Here is a 16,288-nt window from a genome sequence, read left to right as displayed (position 1 = left end):
AAATGATCAAAACGTACACGGACCAACGGTCTTGTCCATGTTTTCTCACTTGAATCCTCTTCTTGAGATTTGAGTCTCAGACCTTCTGCAAGCCCCGCCTTGTTCACGCAGTGATTGACGTGTCGGGAGGGGTGATCGGCTCGGAATGCATTTTCAATGTGCACATTGAATTTTGCTACATTCATTGCGGGACACTGAATGAAAATGCAATCGTAAGTGTCTTGACTGTGAGTGTTAATGCATTTAAGAAAAATAGCATTTAAATGATCATTTTGCCACAGTTTTTGCTTGAACATGTTATACATATCTAATAATTTCTGTAATACATTTTCATTTTCATTTTGCAACTTATAAAGCGTTAAAATTAGTTTTCATTTTACATATTAAAACTGGTGTATGAAATGGCAAATGAAAATTATGTAATTTAATTTTCATTTTCATTTTGCACCAAACGTTGCACAAATGTATTGGAAAATGAAAATGTAAATACAGAAATGCCATTTTACATATTGCATTGTCATTTTGCATATTACATTCCGAATTGAATATCGCTACCCATGTGCTTCCATAGAATACGAATTTGTGTAGTTTATGGTGCTAATCGCAAAATTTTAGGGGGGTTAAGTAGTCATGTGCTCTAAAATTGGCCTAGCGACAGTTTTGCATAAGTTTAAGTGGCTCTGACGTTCATATAAGGACAGTTGACAGGCCAGTTAAACACAGTTTAAGTCTGAGTTCTTGTCATAATTTATTACCATTATCTAAAGTATAGCAAATAAACTAATAATGTGAGAAATGTTGAAGGTGTCTGAATACATTTTGGTTTGGTTGTATATTCAATTTTTAAAGTGCAGACACTACAGTGCTATTTTACATTTAATTATTCGGTTTCTGTACCTGAATGCTTACAAACTAAAAGAAAAAAATAAACACTGTGTAAATAGCACAAATAAATAAATAGAATGAGCATACAAATCAAACAATTTCAAACAAGGCCCACTGGTCCAACCTGCACCGGGGCCCCGCAAATCCCAGCTACGGCCCTGGCTTGGATACTTACGCTGTGTAATGTGTTTGAGATGTGCTGTCTTCCTGAATGCAATGCATAACTCACAAAAAAATAATAATCCAAATACAAAAATGCATACAGAGATATAAACCGTATAATGCAAATTGGCCTAAAAATACAGATGTTTTTTTTTGCCCATATCGCCCATCAGCCCTAGCTGTGAGGTTTCTTTTTGTCCTCTTACATGTGGCAGATGGTGGATGAGATCATGACTGACCACTGTTACAATCTTGAGTAAAGATTTGCTTCTATGGATTTTATCATTGACACCCAGATGTTTTAAATCCTCCTGCCTTCATTAAGTGATGGCTTAGTCAACTTACACTTCAGACACAAAAATACAACAAACTGTGTTGTGTTAACAGTGCATGTTATGTGGAAGTCAAACTGACAGCAAAGACAGAGTGTGTGTAGCGGCATTAACTGGTATTAATCTCTAAAACTTTAAGAATAAAAAAAATAAATTCAAAGGAAACAAGCAAAAATAAAACCTACATTTTCACTAGACCATTCACACAGCACCATCTGCAGACATCTGTAAATAAATGGAGTGCCCCATTGCAGAGGTGGGAGTAAGTCACTCATGTGCAAGTCACAAGTGTCACGCTGTCTAGTCTCTGTTTCCCTGGGTGTCCACTAGTGGGCTCACTTCCCCTTAGGCACTTCACCGTAGGCACTAGAATTCCTCTATTCTGGTCCTGTCTTCACAGTAATTGCAATCCTGTTAATAGCACCAGGTGCAGTCACTTGATTGTCATTAGCCTCCTTATAAATACCTGTCTTTCCCTGTTGTTTGTATGGAGTCCTTACCCTTCGTGTGTCCAGCTTTCTCGTCCCCCGAGATTCTTCCTGTCTGCTCGTCCTTCGATTCATCTCGCATTCCGAGTTCCCTTTTCCAGTTCCCTCCCTTGTTGTTTGTTTGTTTGTTTTGCTTGGACTGTCTTTTGGTTTTGACCTTGGCTGTACTCGACTAAGATTTGGATTGCCATATAATAAAATACCTGCAATTGGATCTCTCGCACTCTCTGTGTCTCTCTGGGTACACGAATCGTCACAGAAGGACTCCATCCAAAACAGAGATCCAGCGGTATGTCTATTCATATTTCCTCCCCAGTCACCGAGCGGGTGAGGAATGGGTTCGAGGGTACTCGCCTGGTCGTGTTTCGTGAGACCAGGGGAGGTCGCTCAGGAGTGAGTGGTCGAGAGGAGGTCCGGCATCACTCTCCAATATGGCCCACTGGCGACCCTGAGTTCGGTTGGGAACCGCCGTCTCACCATTGTGGACGGAGAGGGGAAAGGAGGCGCAAGTCTGCTGAGCCAGCGCCGCTGCACAAGATGGCCGCCAGTCCAGTGCCGCTGCACAAGATGGCCGCCAGCCCAGCATCGCTGTGCAGAATGGCTGCCGACCCAGCACCATTGCACAGAATGGCCGCCAACCCAGCACCACGAGGCAAGATGGAAGCCAGCCCAACACCACAGCACAAGATGGCCGCCAGCTCAGCGCCACGAGGCAAGATGGAAGCCAGCCCAGCGACACAGCCCAAGATGGCCGTCAGCCCAGCGCCACGAGGCAAGATGTACGCCAGCACAGCGCCACAGCACAAAGTGGTCACCAGCCCAGCGCCACGGTGCAAGATGGCCACCAGCTCAGCGCCAACGCCCAAGATGGCCGCTGAGACGTTTTTTGGATTATTTCTCCATGCTGTCAAAGATCCTAGAGATTCCTAGGAGTGTTCACGTCACGTCTGCTGATCCAGAGACTGTTCACGTCACGTCTGCTGAGCCAGCACCACAGTACAAGATGGCCACCAACCCAGCGCCACTGCACAAGATGTGGTTGTCAGGGTTAGTCACCGTCGACCTTCCAGAGTCAGGGTTAGTCACCGTCGACCTTCCAGAGTCAGGGCTAGTTCCTGTTGACCTTCCAGAGTCGAGTCAGGTGCCCGTTGAATTTCCAGAGTCGAGTCAGGTTCCGGTTGACCCTCCTAAGTCGAGTCAGATGCTCGTGGACCCTCCAGAGTCCAGTCAGGTGCTCGTGGACCCTCCAGAGTCAGGGTTAGTCACCGTCGACCTTCCAGAGTCAGGGCTAGTCACCGTCGACTTTCCAGAGTCAGGGTCATTCACTGTTGACCTTTCAGAGTCAGGGTTAGTTCCTGTTGACCTTCCAGAGTAGAGTCAGGGGCTCGTGGACCCTCCAGAGTAGAGTCAGGGGCTCGTGGACCCTCCAGAGTAGAGTCAGGTGCTCGTGGACCCTCCAGAGTCAGGGTTAGTCACCATTGACCTTCCAGAATCAGGGTTAGTCACCTTTGACCTTCCAGAATCAGGGCTAGTCACCGTTGACCTTCCAGAGTCAGGACTAGTCACCATTGACCTTCCAGAGTCAGGGCTAGTTACCGTGGACCTTACAGAGTCAAGGCTAGTCACTGGTGATCTTCAAGGATAGAGTCAAGTCACTGGTGATCTTCAAGGACAGAGTCAAGTCACTGGTGATCTTCAAGGACAGAGTCAAGTCACTGGTGATCTTCAAGGACCGAGTCAAGTCACTGGTGATCTTCAAGGACCGAGTCAAGTCACCGGTGATCTTCAAGGACCGAGTCAAGTCACCGGTGATCTTCAAGGACCGAGTCAAGTCACCGGTGATCTTCAAGGACCCAGTCAAGTCACCGGTGATCTTCATGGGAGAATTCACGTCACCAGTGATCTTCATGAACAAAGGCAAGTCACCACTGATCTTCATGAACAAAGGCAAGTCACCATTGATCTTCATGAACAAATGCAAGTCACCAATAATCTTCATGAGCAGAGTCAAGTCAGCACCGATCTTCTGGAATCCAGTATAAACACCATGGGATTACCAGAGTTTCGTCACTTCTCTGTGGAACTACCCGAGCCTCTCCATGGCTCTGATGAACTACCAGAGTCTCTCCTCGCCTCTCAGAACTTCCAGAGACTCATCATGTTTCAGTCGAACTCTTTGAGCACCCGACTGTTCCTGTTGTGGCCACGGAGGCTACCCCTAACATGTTCATGTTCTATGTATCAGACTTGCCCAACCAGACTTGTCCTCCTGTTGGTCCGGCCGCACGGATGTGGTGGTCTTCTGCTCCGCCCTGGGGGCCTTCTGCCTTGACCACAAGGATGTGGTGGTCTTCTGCTCCGCCCTGGGGGGCTCCTGGTTCGGCCGCACGGTTGTGGTGGTCTTCTGCTCCGCCCAGGGGGACTCCGGTCTCGACCACACGGACGTGGTGGTCTTCTGCTCTGCCCTGGGGGGCATCCGTCCCGACCACACGGTTGTGGTGGTCTTCTGCTCCGCCCTGGGGGGCGTCCGTCCCGACCACACGGTTATGGTGGTCTTCTGCTCCGCCCTGGTGGGCGTCACGTGATGTCCTTCTTTGACTTGTTTTTTTTGTGTTTATTTTTTGTTGTTTTTCTGTCTGTGTCTTTCTTTCTGTTTCCTCCTATGGCCCTCCGTTCCTCCGCCGGTCCACCACCCTCCTGGACTCCTTGTTTTGTGTTGCACTTCTCTTATCACTGTTTCCCCATTCTACCTGGTCCTCTTGTCTCTGTTTTCCCCATTTTACCTGGCCCTCCGGCCCTCCCCCTGGTCCTCCGCCGCTCCACCTCCCTCCTGGTCTCTTTGTGTTTTGGTTTTTCCTTGGGTTTGGGTAGAGCATCTGACAGCTGCTTCGTGGAGGAGGGGGTAATGTCACGCTGTCTAGTCTCTGTTTCCCTGGGTGTCCACTAGTGGGCTCACTTCCCCTAAGGCACTCCACCGTAGGCACTAGAATTCCTCTAGTCTGGTCCTGTCTTCACAGTAATTGCACTCCTGTTAATTGCACCAGGTGCAGTCACTTGATTGTCATTAGCCTCCTTATAAATACCTGTCTTTCCCTGTTGTTTGTATGGAGTCCTTACCCTTCGTGTGTCCAGCTTTCTCGTCCCCTGAGATTCTTCCTGTCTGCTCGTCCTCCGAGTCATCTCGCATTCCGAGTTCCCTTTTCCTGTTCCCTCCTTTGTTGCTTGGACTGTCTTTTGGTTTTAACGTTGGCTGTACTCGACTACGATTTCGGATTACCATATAATAAAATACCTGCAATTGGATCTCTCGCTCTCTCTGTGTCTCTCTGGGTACACGAATCGTCACAACAAGTCTTAACCTTCAAGTCTCTAGCAAGTCTACATCCATTTTTGTGAGAATCAAGTCACATTTATATATTAAAATAACTTAAACAGTAGTTATTGACTATGGGAGTTTTATTTGCAACAAAACAAAGTTGCAATATGCATTTCTACTCAAAAAGTGTCCACATACAGCCGAGTTGTTAATACAGTAAAAATCAAATATAAATATATAAATAAAAATGACAACTACATAGCCTAAGATGTAAATGTAACTGAAATTAGTCCAACATAAAAGCCTGAAAATTTAGGTAGAGCTGTTTCAATATGTCTCAAACGTTGAAGATAAATTATTAAAAAGTATTAAACAATTTACGTAAAATGGTTTCTATGCTAACAAATGGCATTCTTCAAACAGGCATCACTTTTATGGGACATGAACACATCATTAAAGGGATACTCCACCCCAAAATAAAATTTTTGTCATTAATCACCTACGCCCATGTCGTGTCAAACCTGCACCTGTTTATAATGTACATTATTAATCTGTGTGAGTGTGTGTGAGGCAGAGAGAGAGAGCGAGAGATGATTTGAGTGAGTGTGATTTATTAATATTTGTGTGTGTATGTGTGTGCATGGTTGTTGTTGTTGTTTTTTTGTTAGGGTTAGGTTTATGGTTGGGTTCGCAACCGTATGATTTTTTTTCTTTTTTGCATCCCCATAAATTATCCATAAGCTTTTCACTCAAAGAGTAACACTGAAGATCAATTATTATACAATGTACTGTACACATGCAACTGCCAAAAAAAGACATTTCCTTATAAACAGTGAATAACCATTTACAATGCATTCCACTCGCAAAAAACTACATTTAATACTGCTCACAAACTGTATTTTTAATGCAGCCAAATTCTCAATAAATCAGTTTTCACTGGTATATTTTTTAAGACAATAGGATGAATATGAAATAGAAACTGAAAGCAGCCTATTAAGACTACCAGCTCTCCGTTAGATGTTAATCTGCACAAAAATCCTGATTCATAATCATGACATCATCTAATCAAATACACATATTACTGTGTTGTGATTTCTGCTATATTTGCATTTAAAATTGAGTCAAAGTCAAGTCTTTTATTAATATTTGTCAAGCAAGTCTTAAGTCCTAAAATTTATGAGTTAAATCTTACTCGAGTAAAGTCATCTGATTTGAGTCCCCCACCTCTGCCCACTGCACCTTCAGTAACATCTGACACCTCAAATAGTGGACCACAGTCTGGTTCCAGATGCTGGTTTGGTTCCAGGCAGACTGTGAGAAATATTTTACTGTTTCTATTGTTTAAAATTAGCAACATGTCAAAACAATAGAATGTACATAATATGTACATAATAATGCATAATAATAATCATGTGGCACAATTTTCTCTAATATTTTAATTAATATTAATATTTTCTAAAACTACTTAATTCAAGTCCCTTCTGTTTCTGCATATTGTATCTCTGCCACCAAGCACCACAAGAGCTGCAGATAACACGGTTAATTTAACAACAGTAAAAGAACACAGTGAGGCTATAATAGTACACATAACATGGCTTTTTTTCATTTTCTTTTTTTGTTAAGTGCTTCCAAATGTTTATCATCTGTTTATTTGTAATGAGACAATGCAAAACAAGTTTTGACTCACACATTAAAAATTTCCCTTTTTGCATGAAAGTTCTGTACAGTACTAACATAGGTTTGTCTTTGCTGATCTGAGTTGATCTCACTACATGACAAATTATTTATATAAAGATGGAAGTTATTAGACCTCCTATCTCTGAAAATATGATTTTATCTTTAAATCAAATTATTTAAGTGTAAGGTGCCATGCTCAATGGTAATGGAGTCTACTGCTGTTACTGAATATTCTAAATAATAGCCTTTCTTAATGCGTTTAATAAAAATAACTTGATTTAACCATTATAAAACTATCCACAGATCATGCCATATCTACTTCCAAAGTTCATCCAATGTTTTTGCAGTCCTACATTAAAATAAATAAACTAATATGGACTTTAACAGTTTTTGAGATTAAGGGCCAGGGTAACCTAACCTGGAACTGATAGCTTATATTGGCCCTCAAGCCAGGTCTGTTAACAAAATATAATATTTGTACAAACAAAACAAAAAAAAGTATTTTAAAAATGTAGTTTTCTGTATAATAAGTACTCCATAGCTATCTATTTATAAAAACTCTAATTTTGTTGTTTTATGTGTATGACAAAACTGGAAAAAGAATTTACTTTTTGAATATAAAAGTCAAATGAACAGCATTTCACTGTGAATATTGGCACGAAGAATGTGACTATGTCAGGCCAGGTTAACCTAACCTCTGACTGATATTTATGTTAAAATAAGTTGACTTAAGTTTTTTTCTTGTGTAATTTGATATGCACTTAAAGACATTGGTTAATAATTAATTTAAGTTTTAATACTTGGTCAGCAAGAAACCACTATAAAAGGTCTGTTTCTCTGAAGTGTTCTTTACAAACCATCAGCCATGAGAGCTCTTGTGCTTGCCCTGACTGTGGCCCTTGTGGGTAAGTCAAAATATATTTATATATATACATTTTATTTTATTTTCTCTCTTTATACTTAAAAATAAAATAGAACCTCTTGAAATTACTCTCTCGCTCTCTCTCTGTATATATATACATATATATATATATATATATATATATATATATATATATACTGTATATACACACATATATATATATATATATATATATATACTGTATATACACACACATATATATATATATATACACACACACACATATATATATATATATATATACACATGCATTTTTTTTTTTTCAGCAAGTCAACAGATCAACCTTGGTAAGTAATATGATTTGTAAGATGAGTTTGTAAGTGGTAACTTACTGCATTACTGCTTAAAATGAATGGTCATAACAACAGACTTAAAAAATACTCTACCCTTTTCAGTGCCTGAGTTTGCCCCTGATAAGACCTATGTGTACAAGTATGAGGCTCAACTCTTGGGCGGTCTTCCTCAAGAAGGTTTGGCCAGAGCAGGTATAAAAGTCAACAGCAAGGTTCACCTCAGTGCTGTGACAGAGAACACCTTTCTAATGAAGGTAATGATTATTAAGAACTACAGAAATTGCTAGATTTTCACACTTAAAGAAAATAACAACAACAAAAAATATGCCATCATTGGATGTTAAAGCAACAATGCCCTCATTTAAATTGAAAATATCCCTTACAGCTCATGGAACCTGTAATCTACGAGTACGCTGGTATTTGGCCCAAGGATCCATTTTTTCCTGCCACTAAACTCACCTCAGCATTGGCTGCTCAGCTTCAGATTCCCATCAAGTTTGAGTACGCTAATGGTGTGGTTGGAAAGGTATTTGCCCCTGCAGGAGTCTCCCCTACTGTATTGAACTTACACAGAGGTATCCTCAACATCCTTCAGCTCAACCTCAAGAAGACCCAGAACATCTATGAGCTGCAAGAGGTGAGAAAGTAATCCTAAGAACATTTATGAAGGCATAAAGAAAGCCTTTTTGAGTTCTGCAATCTTATTTTTTGACTCGTCCTTCAAGGCTGGAGCTCAGGGAGTATGCAGGACCCACTATGTCATCAGTGAGGATCCAAAGGCCAACCACATTACTGTAACCAAGTCTAAGGATCTGAGCCACTGCCAGGAGAGAATCATGAAGGACGTTGGCTTGGCATACACTGAGAGGTGTCATGAATGCACAGAGGTAATGAACAAGACTGGAATTACTTGTAATATTTCCTCAACAATATAATTTTTTAAATGTTAAATTCATCACACACCTTTCTCTTAACAGAGAATCAAGAGTCTGATTGAAACTGCAACTTACAATTACATCATGAAGCCGGCATCTGCTGGTGTACTTATCACTGAAGCAACAGTTGAGGAAGTGCATCAGTTTTCACCCTTCAATGAGATCCATGGTGCTGCCCAGATGGAAGCAAAGTATGACTGATCCACTGTGAGAAATATGAACTAAAAATATGCCCAACAAATTTCATTACTTTGACTTTCAAAAATAATGTTTTGTTCCAGACAAACCTTGGCTTTTGTTGAGATTGAGAAGACCCCTGTTGCTCCAATCAAAGCTGATTACTTGGCTCGTGGATCCCTGCAATATGAGTTTGCAACTGAGATTCTTCAGACCCCAATTCATCTAATGAAGATCAGTGACGCTCCAGCTCAGGTATTACTTTAACTATCTCAGAGTCAAAGCCTTTGATCCACACTGAACACATCAACTGAGACTAGCTCTTACTCTCTTCTAGATCATCGAGGTCCTAAAGCACCTTGTTGCAAACAATGTGGACATGGTCCATGAAGACGCTCCACTCAAGTTTGTTCAGCTCATCCAGCTCCTGCGTGTTTCCACCCAGGAGAACATTGAGGCTATCTGGGCTCAGTTCAAGGACAAACCAGCTTACAGGTACAGTTTGTCAGCAATACATTAATATGATTTTTTATTATTATGTATATATTTTAAACAATGACTCTGTTAGGCGCTGGCTCCTGGATGCTCTTCCTTCTGTTGGCACACCAGTCATTGTAAAATTCATCAAGGAGAAGTTCCTGGCTGGTGAACTTACCCTTCCAGAGTTCATTCAGGCACTTGTCGTTGCTCTGCAAATGGTCACTGCTGATTTGGACACCATACAATTGACAGCTGTGAGTAAATCTACCTATACTAAAAATTTTGTTCTTCAAATCTTGCCCAATTCAAATTAATAATTTCTTTATTTTGCTGAACAGAGTTTGGCTATGCATGAGAAAATCGCCAAAATCCCAGCTCTCCGTGAAGTTGTAATGCTTGGATATGGTTCCATGATTGCCAGGCACTGTGTTGCAGTTCCCACTTGCTCTGCTGAGCACCTGAGGGTAAACAATTTAAGTCTTACATTTCTACCAGTCATTTACCTGTTCAGATTTTATTAAATCTAAATTTTCCAATCTCCTCAGCCGATTCATGAGATTGCTGCAGAGGCGACTTCTAAAAATGACATTCCTGAAATCACTTTGGCTCTTAAAGTTCTGGGCAATGCTGGTCACCCTGCTAGTCTTAAACCCATCATGAAGCTCCTGCCTGGACTGAGAACTGCAGCTACATCTCTGCCCCTTAGAGTCCAGGTTGATGCCATCTTGGCCCTGAGGAACATTGCCAAGAAAGAACCCAAACTGGCAAGTGTCAGACATTGTAGAAATGAATTATTGTAAAATGGGCCATTTTCTTCCAATTATAAACTGATCTTGTTTCTTGCCACAGGTTCAGCCAGTGGCCCTGCAGCTTGTGTTGGATAGAGCTCTCCACCCAGAAGTGCGCATGGTTGCTTGTATTGTGTTGTTTGAGGCCAAGCCATCAGTGGCTCTTGTCTCCAGTCTTGCTGGTGCTTTGAAGACTGAAACCAACATGCATGTTGTGAGCTTTGCTTATTCTCACATCAAGTCCTTGACCAGAATCACTGCTCCTGATATGGCAGCTGTGTAAGAAAAACAGTTTTTTCATACATTTAATAAATCATGTCAAATGAGCATTTTAATAATGGTCGTTTATTTCAGTTCTGGTGCAGCTAATGTTGCCATCAAGCTCATGAGCCGCAAGCTAGACAGACTTAGCTTCCGTTTCAGCAGAGCCCTTCAGCTGGACTTCTATCATAGTAAGAATTTTCAAGAAAGCTAACAAATGATGTGTTGGGTGTTTATTAAAATGTATACAATACTGCATCAATGATATTCTTACCTATGTCTCTGTGCAGCTTCACTTATGGTTGGTGCTGCTGGGAGTGCCTACATTATCAATGATGCTGCAACCATCCTGCCAAGAGCTGTTGTAGCTAAAGCACGTGCTTATCTGGCTGGAGCTGCTGCTGATGTTCTTGAGGTGCATGGGTAAAAAAATGATTAATGCTTTAAAAAAAAATTCAGCCTTCACTTAATCCATAATCTCAAACAGATTGGTGTGAGAACTGAAGGATTCCAGGAGGCTCTTCTGAAATCTCCTGCTGCAGATGAAGGTGTTGACCGTATCACAAAGATTAAGCGCACCCTGAGAGCAGTATGTTTTCATGTCCAATGCACTGTATAATTTTATACTTGTAAGCAATATTACAAAAATGACAGGCAAAATGTCTATGACTTGTGTTTTACCCCTTAAGCTCACAAACTGGAAGGATTTACCAAACAATCAACCATTGGCTTCAGCCTACATCAAATTACTTGGACAAGAAATGGCTTTTGTCAAGATTGACAAGACCATCATTGAAGAAGCTATACCGGTATTTTGTTGTAGTTTATCTCTTCTCTTTCATTACTATTTCTTTTTGAGACCTGTCTCATAAATAGTTCTCATGATTAGAACTACGTTTCTCAACAACACTTTCCCCAGATTGTGACTGGAACCAAACCGCGTGAAATGCTGAAGGCAGCTCTTAAAGCTTTGCAGGAAGGAATTACCTTGCAGTATGCCAAACCCCTGCTTGCAGCTGAAGTGCGTCGTATCTTGCCAACAGCAGTTGGTGTGCCCATGGAGCTCAGTTTGTACACTGCTGCCGTTGCTGCTGCAAGTGTCAATGGTATGTTTTTCTTATAATTTTAAATCCTTTCTTCTGATATGAAGGGGTCACCACTTAGGCTGATGTTGTTCCATTCATCCTTTTAGTTAAGGCCACCATTACACCTCCTCTCCCTGAGGAGATTAAGACTATGACTCTTGAGGAGCTGAAGAAGACTGACATTCAACTCCAAGCTGAAGCTAGACCAAGGTCATTTTACAGCTACTGTACATTCACAGAGATGAGATATAATGCACACAACAAGCGCTTTACAAATAATCTCCTTTATTCTTTTAGTATTGCTCTCCAGACCTTTGCTGTGATGGGAGTGAACACTGCCTGGATCCAAGCTGCTGTTATGGCGAGAGGAAAGATCCGTACAATTGCTCCTGGAAAAGTGACTGCAAGAGCTGACATTCTCAAGGGCAACTACAAGGTGGAGGCTCTGCCTGTTGAGGTTCCTGAACATATCGCTGCTCTGAGGTAATGAAACCTTAGTGATGCCAGTGTAGCAAATATTTTGAACCAATTATTAATTCATATTGTTTCTTAAAAGTGAAATGCAAGTCACCTTCTTCTTGTTATGACAGCTTTGAGACTCTTGCTGTGGTCAGAAACATTGAAGAGCCCACTGCTGAGAGGACTGTTCCTTTAGTACCTGAGGTGGCTGTGCAGAATTCCCAGACATCTGCTGAATATATGGTAAACTTTGAACACACAAGCAATTTATATGTATTAGTATGCCGAGCATTAATTTGCTTCATGTTGTAAGACTCGTTATAATACCTGATTTTTTTTCCAGTCATCTGAGAATTCAGATGAGGTTCCTATGAGAGCTCCTGCTCCATTTGACAAGACTCTCTGTCTTGCTGTCCCATACATTGAAATCAAGGGATGTGTTGAGGTGCACTCTCACAATGCTGCTTTCATCAGAAATACTCCTCTGTTCTACATAATTGGACACCACTCAGCCCGTGCTACAGTGGCAAGAGGTATACTTACAGAAATGATTACTTTCATGAAACTCAAGGATTTTCAGATAAAATTATAATTAAGGGTCTGTTGTTTTTGCTGTAGCGGAAGGTCCTGCTGTTGAAAGACTGGAGCTCGAAGTCCAAGTTGGTCCTAGAGCTGCCGAGAGGCTCCTTAAGCAAATCAATCTCATTGATGAGGAGACTCCAGAAGGAAAGGCTTTCCTGTTGAAACTGAAGGAAATCCTGGAGACTGAAGATGAAAACAGGAACGTCTCTTCTGAAAGCAGCAGCAGCAGCCGCAGCAGCAACAGTAGGAGTAGCAGCAGCAGCAGAAGCAGCAGCAGTTCAAGCTCTTCAGGGTCCAGCTCTCGTGTGACCAAGGTGAGGATAAGGAATGTCATGTGTGATAAATCTGTATATTAATTTGCACTGAATACTATATTTATTTTTAGACTGCCACCATCATGGAGACTTTCAGGAAATTCCACAAGGATCGGGTAACTACTAAAAATAATTTAGTCAACAATATAGTTTCTTTAGATCAAACACTTATCAGACACTTATTAACTTTATTTCTTGCAGTATTTGGCACCCCATGGTGCCTCAAAGAAAGTTAGCAGTGGAAGTTCTGGATCTAGCTTTGAGCGTATCCAGAAACAGGTGAATCAATTAATGTAATTTGTTTTGTCATAATAACACAAAACTCTAACTAAAATAAGATATTTATCTTTGTATGGTGTATGCTTTCAGGCTAAGTTCCTCGGAAATTCAGCTTCACCTGTTTTTGCTGTCATTGCCCGTGCTGTGAGAGTTGACCACAAACTGCTGGGCTACCAACTTGCTACTTACTTTGACAAACCAACTGCAAGAGTGCAAATTGTTGTTTCTTCCATCGCTGAAAATGACAACCTGAAGATCTGTGTTGATGGTGCTGTGCTGAGCAAGCACAAAATGACTGTAAGTGTTGAAGTGCAATTAAAAATATTGTAGAGAATAATTTCTTCTCAGGTTTAAGCATAACTCTGTTTTTCAGGCCAAGCTTTCTTGGGGTCCAGAGTGCCAGCAGTATGCAGTCACTGCAAAAGCGGAGGCTGGTGTATTGGGCGAATTCCCTGCTGCGCGTTTAGAGCTGGAATGGGAGAGGCTGCCAATTACTGTCACCAACTATGCTAAAAAGTAAGGTTCATCAGTTGAGAACAACAAATGTATGAAATAATGTAGAAAATGACGCTGACAATAATTATTATCAATGTATCCTACCCCAATTAGAATGTCCAAACACATCCCTATGGCGGCTTTCCAGGCGGGATTCAGACTTGAGAGAGTAATGAACAGTGAGAAAGAGATTGAACTTACTGCAGCCTTGCCAACTCAGAGGTCCTTGAATGTCATTGCCAGGATTCCAGAGGTGAAATAGTTTCCCTTTAAATTATTATATCTCATGAAGATATAAACAGAAAATACAATTAATTCATTTTTCCCTCCACTGTTCTAGATGACACTGTCAAGAATGGGTATTCCTCTCCCCTTCACTATTCCCATCAATCCAGATGGATCTCTTTCCATTCATATTGATGAGGACATTCTCTCCTGGATCCAGAAAAATATCAAGGAAGAATAATAGATACATTTTTTTTTGACATTTTACAGAAGAAAATGTTGAGCTCTGTTAATGTATATTTAAGTATTCCTCAACAGTTTTATTGAAAGCATTACCACTGTTGTCATGCACAGTATGTAATGTAATGCAGTTTAATGCTAATAAATACCTTGCAAGTGAAACTATCTCTTTTCATTTTACAGTATCACTTTAGTAATAAGTACTGTAACAGCTATAACCAGTGAAGGGGAGAATGTGATTACTTTTTCATATTTTTTTTGGAAGTAACAAGTAAAGTTGCACATTACTATATAAACTTACACATTAACATTTAAGTTACTTTTATTCAGAAGTAATGCGAGTTACTTTTCAGTTTAAATAATTTGCATTAAAGCATTTTAAAGTACTGAATAAAATCAAACATAGTCATGCAAAATCCCACAGTCATGTGTGCATGGGACAGAGACTAGTCAGAAATGAGAAGGCAGGCCAGAGCTTTACATTTATGTCATGGAAGTATTCTCATTATTTTTATTGTCGGAGAAAAGGAGAAAGGAATAGTTAATTATAGATTATGTGTAGATAAAAAATGTCAACTGCAAAAAAAATAAAAAATAAATATCCACATTAATAAAATAACAGCACAAAGGCAGCACAACACAGAGGTTCAATCAAAACATGTTATACTACTTAAACGGTAGAAAAACAATAAAAAAAAATGCAACCATCTTGGGTTTCTATCAATTTTTTGTATCAGACATAAAAATTCCAATAAGAAACTGTGATACTGATCTAATTATAAAAAGAAGAGAGGCATTTATTTAAGAAAGTAAAAATAAATAGAAAATAATATTAAAAATAACAAAATAACAATTAACGACAACTGTAACATGAGGTCTTACAAGTAATCAAGAACTACATAGTACAGATAAAAGTTGAGGTGCACTTTGGAAGTCTAGCCATTGCTTGTTCGCAGTATTTAACAATCCCATTTCCTCCAATTATTTTCACCTTTATTCTTTCGTAACTGTAGGGAGAACATTGTTTTTTCAATAGAACATATTGGACTGACAATTCTTAGGAGAATTATCTTAATTTTATCTTAATCTTAAAACAACATTTAGTAACTGCTTTCTTGCATTCAACTAAAAACATCAAGAAATAGCTATCACTTTTATTCAAAAAGTCTGTGGTGTGACCCCCTAGAAACATAGTGGGAAATGACACATCTATGTTAAAGCCTATTACCCTTGATATTAATTGCCCTGCCCTTCCCTTCCCCAAAAACTGAATATGTGGAAATAACCAAAAAATGTGACCAGAGTCTGCTTGTACAGAACCACACTCTCTCCAGCAAGGGTGCTGTTTACCAGAGAACTTAAATTTCTCTGCATTTCTTAACATTTCCACCCAAAATTAACGAATTCCTCTCCAGATTAATGAATCATAGAATACTTAGTTTTCCATGCAAGAAGCCATTCATCTTCTGATTTTTGCTCCCTCATGTCTTTCCCCTATCGCTGCCTGATGTATTCCTCTGAATTTTATTAATTGCAGAAATAGCACTATACAGTTTGCCTATATGACCCCTTTGATATTTTCAGCCTTACATGCAACTGTAAAAGTCTGAATCGATTTAGAAAAAAATATCCTCATTGGGGCTACTGATCTCTTACATCTATATATTTTACCAATATTTGAAATTTAAAATGTTTAACCACCTCCATCCACTGCTTGACAGAGGGACCTACACATTGATTCTGTATTAGATGTATATCATTTACTTGCTCTGCATCCTAGGACCGATTGTATAGGAGTGTCCATCAAACACAATTCTATATCCTTCCACTTAGCTGTATAGTTAGGACAACACCACAATCCTAGTGGATTTAATCTGTTCTGTTAAGAGAATA

General features: G+C 40.3%; 1 protein-coding gene across 1 annotated transcript; it reads left to right on the top strand.

Annotated features, from left to right (window-relative positions):
- The first annotated feature begins 7,645 nt into the window (after positions 1-7,645).
- LOC132159972 (vitellogenin-like) lies at positions 7,646-14,557 on the top strand. The gene is made up of 28 exons (XM_059569665.1): positions 7,646-7,765; positions 8,049-8,069; positions 8,178-8,329; positions 8,461-8,712; positions 8,801-8,962; positions 9,053-9,201; positions 9,292-9,442; positions 9,525-9,682; positions 9,756-9,921; positions 10,006-10,131; positions 10,213-10,431; positions 10,517-10,734; positions 10,810-10,907; positions 11,007-11,131; positions 11,204-11,305; positions 11,406-11,525; positions 11,636-11,822; positions 11,909-12,011; positions 12,099-12,284; positions 12,392-12,503; positions 12,604-12,793; positions 12,879-13,156; positions 13,228-13,272; positions 13,358-13,435; positions 13,526-13,732; positions 13,809-13,951; positions 14,045-14,183; positions 14,271-14,557. The coding sequence occupies exons 1-28, from the start codon at positions 7,726-7,728 to the stop codon at positions 14,394-14,396; spliced, it is 4,053 nt and encodes a 1,350-aa protein (XP_059425648.1). The 5' UTR covers positions 7,646-7,725; the 3' UTR covers positions 14,397-14,557.
- The last annotated feature ends 1,731 nt before the right edge of the window (positions 14,558-16,288 follow it).

This window comes from Carassius carassius, chromosome 16 (assembly GCF_963082965.1).
Source record: "Carassius carassius chromosome 16, fCarCar2.1, whole genome shotgun sequence".
Lineage (NCBI taxonomy): Eukaryota > Metazoa > Chordata > Actinopteri > Cypriniformes > Cyprinidae > Carassius > Carassius carassius.
This window is presented reverse-complemented; position numbering and strand designations above follow the sequence as displayed.

Excerpts from the sequence above, each read along its gene's own strand:
- LOC132159972 (XM_059569665.1), top strand. The coding sequence starts at position 7,726 with ATGAGAGCTCTTGTGCTTGCCCTGACTGTGGCCCTTGTGG. Across the intron at positions 11,526-11,635 it reads TCATTGAAGAAGCTATACCG|ATTGTGACTGGAACCAAACC; the intron begins GTATTTTGTTGT and ends CACTTTCCCCAG. Across the intron at positions 12,794-12,878 it reads CCGTGCTACAGTGGCAAGAG|CGGAAGGTCCTGCTGTTGAA; the intron begins GTATACTTACAG and ends TTTTTGCTGTAG.